Raw genomic sequence first — 6,727 nt, forward strand, 5'->3', positions numbered from 1 at the left:
CACAGAGACTGAGACTAGACCCCTTATATTACCGGTGTGGAAACTGAGGCTCAAATTTCCACGGGAGACCATTTTATGAATATGTACACACACATGTAAATATAAGTAGATATCTTCATAGGCATTTACTAAGGTACAGAAATACATTTCTAATATTCTTTCTTCAAAAACTTGTCTTTGATTTGCTCATCATGCTATAAATTAAATTCTTTCTCCTTTTTTTCTTATTATTCCAACTTCTCTTCTGTGTAATGCTCCTAAATGTCTTCTTCTCACTTCCTAAGGACAGTGGGTAATAAGGTGAGGGAATTTTGGCTTCTCTGCTCTCTTTGTTTTGTTTTCATTTAACTTTTATTTGTTTCACTTTTCTTTCGTCTTTGTCCTTTGTGATATTTTTAGTAGTGGACGTTACTCAGATATGTTTCCAACATAGAAGTGATGTGTTTTGAACATTCAGCATGTGGAAATGTGGAGTTAGATGTTGAAATCCATCATTCTATTTGTCTAGGTTTTCATGATAAATCACACTGGGGCCGGCCAAGCAGATGTTCTCAAAGACTATTTAATTGTCATATTGACTAGTGTAAATTTATGCTTGGACCAGACGTGCACCACCTTCTTAGAGCAAGATCTGAATACACTTGTGGGCAATTTAATCTATATTGAAACGTCTGCGCTCCTTTACGCATTTTCTAATTGTAGGTGCGTGTGAGCCTTCTTCCAGGCCCTGTGGAAGTGTGAGCCTGCATGTGCGTGTGTACATACACACAGATTCACATCCACACACACACATGCTGATTTGACAATCCAAGCGTAAAAGACATCCAAAGCCCTGGATGATCTAAGTTCTCTGCGAAGGAGCAGGTGGTCTGGCCGTTCAGGACACTGCAGAAGCAAAAACGTAAGACAGGCTTCATGCATTCACGATCACATTTGTGTATCTTATTTTTCTCTGCTTGGTTGCCCAGGACACGCTTAGTGTACCATGTGGTGCTCGCTTAGAAAGTGTTCATTTGCTTGGGTGTATGTACTGTGTTCTCAGAAAAACCGTTCCACGGAAAATGACTGTGTCCAGACCCCTTGCTGACAGCGCTGTGGTTCCACCAGAGACCACAGCCGTCTATACTGGAGTGTGTATAGTTATCTGTCCCTGCTCTTGGGCTGCTGTCAGGCTTTAGTTTTTAGGTAACACCGGAGAGGGTGCTACAGAAGAATGGAAGGGAGGCCGGTCTGGGAGTCTAGGTCATCACAATGTTCGCTTTGTGACTTTGGGCAGTCACTGAACTTCTCTGAACATCACTTTTCTTATCTCTGCCTAAAGGATTAGAATGTTTATCCACCAGGGCACCACTGGAATTTTAGATGGGCCAGTTCCAGGTTGTGTGGACTGCTCAATGCAGGCCATTCTATAGAGGGCTCCCAAATGTGGAGACAGTGAGCTTTCCAGTCCCCACGGCCAGGGGCCCGTGGAGGGCGTTCTCTCCCTGAGAACCAGTGGACCAGATTAAGTTCCCATCGAGTTGCAGAACTGGCTTACCCAGTCCACTTGGTTGGGGTTAGGGAAACCGGGCCCAATTCTCCTAGTGCAATGCGGATCCTCTCTGGCTATAGCAGAAGCCAAGTGATTGAAGTTTTCCCTCTCACAACTGCTTTTACCTACACCCTGCTTGGAGTTCTACAAAGCAAGAAAATGTAGAAGGAAAGTAGAGAGGTTACAACAGCCTGGAATAGTATAGAGGGGCTGGCTGGAGGGGAGTTAACGTGTGCTCTTGGAACATATATTCCGAGGACTAAAGCGATTATAATAACTGCTAACGCTCTCCGAGCCAATTAATTACTGTCATCCAGGTTTTTTTGAACTTTGTGTGTTTTCAGGGCTTTACACCTCTTTCCCACAACAATCCCTAGGATAAATAAGTTGTCCCCATTTTCTGGATAAGCAAACTGACGTTTAGAGTGGCTAAGTAATTTGCCCAAAGGATAAAGTCATGGAGGTGGGGTGGGAACCAACAAGGAAGTGTGATGCAGAGCCGGCATTTGGGGCAGGGTTCCATGGCTGATACATCATATCCGGCACCCCCGCTGTCCATCTCCTCCGCTGCACGTCCGCCGGCGGCGCGGTCACTGAGGCTGAGGGAGGCCACCTCCACTCACCGGAACGTAGTTCTCCTCATCCCACCCACTGAGAATCCCGCAGGACTTGGTCTGCGTGATCTCTCGTCCTCCGCTCCCTGGCCTTTATCATTCGGCTGACCTTTCTTTCCTTTCCTCTTGACCGCACAGACATCTCAGCCAAGCCCTGGTGGTCAGTCTTCATGCAGCAGCCAGCAGTCCCCCATCAGCAACTATTCCAACAGTGGGCTCGAGCTTCCTGTAACCGATGGAGGTGGTATGGGCGACCTCAGTGCCATTGACGAAACCCCAATCATGGACTCGACCATTTCCACTGCAACCACAGCCCTCGCTTTGCAAGCCCGGAGGAACCCGGCAGGGACCAAATGGATGGAGCACGTCAAGCTAGAGAGACTCAAACAAGTGAATGGAATGCTTCCGCGACTGCATCCCATTCTACCCCCCAAAGCCCCTGCGGTCTCTCCTCTCATAGGAAACGGTGAGCTCTGGCCAGTCCTCGTGTCTGCGCAGGGTTTTCTGTTCTCTCAGGGGCAGCCGGAGCACTAAGCAGACCCGGGCCCTTGGTTTTTGCATTTGCTTGTTTCCCCACCAGCCCTAAAATGATGCTGGAACCATAAATATTAGTGTTGCCTTTCTGGAGAGTCCATGTTTTAAAAGCAGGCAGTAAGAGGTTAATCCTGAAATGAAAAGTAAGACTGTGCATGACTCGTATTCTGATGGTGAAATCATACCTCTCAGACCAGGGGAAGGAAATCCCAGCCACAGAGGCATCCCGGGTTAGCACCTGTCTCTGGCTTCCATAGTCTGCAGCCAGGAAGTCAGCAGCCACTGTGACTGATGGCCTAGTTCAGAGAAAGGCAAGCCCACTTTGTCACCGTCGGCCCCCAGTCAGTTTGTGTTTCTGAGATCACACTCAAAATCTGCAACATAGCCCAAGGGTGAACCTCCCCCACCCTACCTGCTCAGGTGCGCTACACCCGCATAGGATGTCATGGAGAAGCCCTGAGCTTACATATATGCCTTCTGCCCTGGTACTTCCTATAACTTGAGCACTGTATATACTTCCAGGGACCCTTCACTTGGCCCTTACACTGCACCAGTGAAGGAGCTTAACTCATCCAGGGAGTTGTTCCTGTTTTCTTTAAACCAGGCGTGGGCCATGTACAGCTCCCACCTGCTCTTGTAAATAAAGTTTTATTGGCACCCAGCCTCACCCACCCCTTTACTACTGTCCCCAGGCCCTTTGGTGCTGCAGGGCAGCGATGGGTAACCTTGGCCGAGGCCGCCCGGCCCCAGAAACCGAAAAGAGTCACTGTTCGCCGACACCTGTGTTAAGTCATCCTGAAATGAACCCCTGTCTCCCCGGCTTTCTGTGCAGGCACGCAGCCCAGTACCAGCTGCAGTCTGGGCGGGCCCCCGCCCCTTCTCCCGAACAGAAGCGACCTTTCTGGGGTGGACATCACCATGCTGAACCTGCTCAACCGGAGAGACAGCAGCGCCAGCACCATCAGCTCCGCCTACCTGAGCAGCCGCCGCTCCTCCGGCATCTCGCCTTGCTTCTCCAGCCGCCGGTCCAGCGAGGCGTCCCAGGCCGAGGGGCGGCCCCAGAACGTGAGCGTGGCCGACTCCTACGACCCCATCTCCACCGACGCCTCGCGCAGGTCCAGCGAGGCCAGCCAGGGCGACGGCCTGCCCAGCCTGCTCAGCCTCACGCCCGCCCAGCAGTACCGCCTGAAGGCCAAGTACGCCGCTGCCACGGGCGGTCCGCCGCCCACCCCGCTGCCCAACATGGAGAGAATGAGTCTCAAGACCCGGATGGCCCTGCTGGGCGATGGCAGGGAGCCCGCGGGGACCCTGCCTCCCGTACATCCTCCCCGGAGATGCAGCGACGGTGGCGCGCACGGGTACGGCCGGCGCCCGCTGCTGCCCCAGGATGCGCTGGGCAATAGCGTGAGAAGAGCCAGCGACCCGGTGCGGACGGCGTCCGAGAGCCTCTCCCTGCCCCGGGTGCAGCGGTTCAACAGCCTTAACAGCTTCAACCCTCCGGTGTTGCCTCCATCCCTGGAGAAGCGTAATCTAGTGCTTCAGAACTACACGCGGCCAGACGGGGGCCAGTCCCGACACTTCCACGCGTCTCCCTGTCCCCCGAGCATTTCTGAGAACGTCACCCTGGAGTCCCTGGCCATGGACGCCGATGTGGGCCTGAACGATGAGGATCTCCTGCCCGACGACGTGGTGCAGTATTTAAATTCCCAGAACCCAGTCGGGTATGGGCAGCACTTCCCGGGCACCGTCTCTGATGACAGCAAAGTCCCCCACGGGCCCGGCTTGGGGAGCGGGCCCGGCGACTTTGACCCCCTTGGGCTGCCCGGCAGCCACGCCAGCCAGCAGTATCGCGGGCTGGAGCCGCCCTGCACTGATGCCGGTAAATCCGACCTGCCCATTCAGTGGAACGAAGTCAGCTCAGGCAGCGCCGACCTGTCCTCCTCCAAGCTGAAATGCGGCCAGCGGTCCACAGCGCAGCACGCCCGCGCCTTCGGGTTGTACAGCCACGTGGGCGTCCACCCACAGAATCCCTTGAGGAGCGGGGCTGGCCCGACTGGGGGGTATCCGACCCCCGGGGAGCACGGCGGCTCCTTCGGGGGCCCGGAGCACTTGGTGAGCCACGGCGGCGGCGGCGGCGGAGCTGCGGGCACCAACGGGAACGCCTTCCACGAACAGCCCTATAAGGCCCAGCAGTATGGGAACTGCCTGGCCCGGCAGCCCAGCTTGCTCGACGGGGCCTGCGGTGCCGGGATGCAGGCAGCAAAGCTGAAAAGCATCCCCGTGCAAGGGAGCGGGAGCCAGCCGGATTTTGGCCTGTCGGCACCGAACGAGTCAGCTGGCAGCACGGTGAACGGCATGCCCAGCCCAGACCCGGTGGGACAGGGGTACCTGGCGCATCAGCTCCTCAGTGACGGCATGCACCCCCAGGGGGCAGGCCGCCCCGGGCAGCACATGCTGGGGCACGGTAGCGCTACCTCACATATCCACGTCTATCAAGGGCCAGAAAGCGGCCTGCCAGGGCCTCCCAGCACCGGCATCCAGCCGTCGAGCCTGGCAGCCGTCAGGGGCTACCAGCCGTGTGCCAGCTACGGGGGCAGCCGGCGCCAGGCTGGGCCGAGGGGCGGCCTCGCTCTGCAGCCAGGACAGCTCAGTGACCCAAGTCAGACCTGCAGGGTGAATGGCATCAAGATGGAGATGCCAGGGCAGCCCCATCAGCTCTATTCGAATGTGCAGAGTTACTCTGGTCAGTTCTATGACCAAACCATTGGCTTCGGTCAGCAAGACATGAAAACTGGGTCCTTCTCCGTGTCAGAAGCCAACTGCCTGCTCCAGGGGGCGAGCGCCGAAAACTCTGAATTACTCTCCCCAGGTGCTAACCAGGTGACGAGCACAGTGGACAGCCTCGACAGCCACGACCTGGAAGGGGTGCAGATTGATTTCGATGCTATCATAGATGACGCGGACCACGCCAGCCTGATGTCAGGAGCCCTGAGCCCCAGTATCATTCAGAACCTTTCTCATAGCTCGTCCCGCCTCACCACGCCACGCGCCGCCCTCCCGTTGCCAGCTCTGTCTCTGAGCACCACCAACATGGCAATCGGGGACATGAGTTCTCTGCTGACTTCCCTCGCGGAAGAAAGCAAATTCCTTGCAGTTATGCAGTAGGCATTAGGGGGAAAAAAAAAAAAAAGACTGCCAAGAGACCTGAAACTTTAGGAGTTTAAAAGATTAAATTGACCCTTTTTTTTTTTTTTTTTGGCTGTTTCGTTTTTGTTTTTTTTAGTTCTGTATATGTTTTAGCAATCTCATCTCACCTAACTGGGATGTGTTTCAAGTATATTCCTTTTATGGAAAAGGACTCTGAAAAACCCTAAAGTATTCTAGGGAGAAACTGTCTTCCATTTCAGTTTTGAATCAGTATTGTTACACTCGAAACACCCTCTTTTTTTAAAAACTGTAAGCCTGCCCCCCTCCTTTTTTTTTTAGTAAACCGGTGTAAGTGTGTGATGTGCATGTTCTTTCTTTCTTTCTGGAGAGAGGGCAGATGAAAGGATTTGACATGTTTCTCTGTTACTCCAAGGAAATAGGAACTGGTGTGCTTGTGACCAAGGGGTTACACTTCCAGCTTTTTTCCATTTTCCTTTACGTGTGTTCAACGTTTGTTTTCGTGTTTTGTTTCTTTTGTTTTTTAATTCCCACACTGGGCACGAGAATCAGAACATGGAGAGGGAGTTCGGGAATCTCTTGTGAGTGTACTGTATCAGAGGTCACAGGTTTTTGAGGCGCTCCTTGCCCACAGTTCAGTTCAGAGCATGCTTTAGACAGATACACACAGGTCGAAATTTGGGACTCCTGCACATGACATGGTGTGCCCACCACTGGGGTTTAAAATTCTTCCTGTCCATACGTGAGCTTGGGGTGGGTACGTCTGTACGACCTTGCCTCCTGTCTCTCTTTCTGTCCATGAATGTTCAGTGCTCTTCCAGGGAGACGGGGAAGGGCGCTGGGTGACACTCAGACATATGCTGTTACTTTCATCTGTTCTGGT

General features: G+C 53.5%; 1 protein-coding gene across 3 annotated transcripts in view; it reads left to right on the forward strand.

The window, feature by feature from the left end:
- GLI3 (GLI family zinc finger 3) overlaps positions 1–6,186 on the forward strand; it is a 286,977-nt gene extending 280,791 nt beyond the window's left edge. For all 3 annotated transcript variants that reach the window (XM_033862873.2, XM_019940662.3, XM_073809535.1), the window contains 2 exons: positions 2,284–2,611; positions 3,512–6,186. In XM_033862873.2, coding sequence (XP_033718764.1) covers positions 2,284–2,611; positions 3,512–5,844 — 2,661 coding nt within the window. In that variant the 3' untranslated portion in view covers positions 5,845–6,186. The remainder of the gene's footprint in view (positions 1–2,283; positions 2,612–3,511) is intronic.
- Positions 6,187–6,727: the final 541 nt, after the last annotated feature.

This window comes from Tursiops truncatus, chromosome 9 (genome assembly GCF_011762595.2).
Source record: "Tursiops truncatus isolate mTurTru1 chromosome 9, mTurTru1.mat.Y, whole genome shotgun sequence".
NCBI lineage: Eukaryota > Metazoa > Chordata > Mammalia > Artiodactyla > Delphinidae > Tursiops > Tursiops truncatus.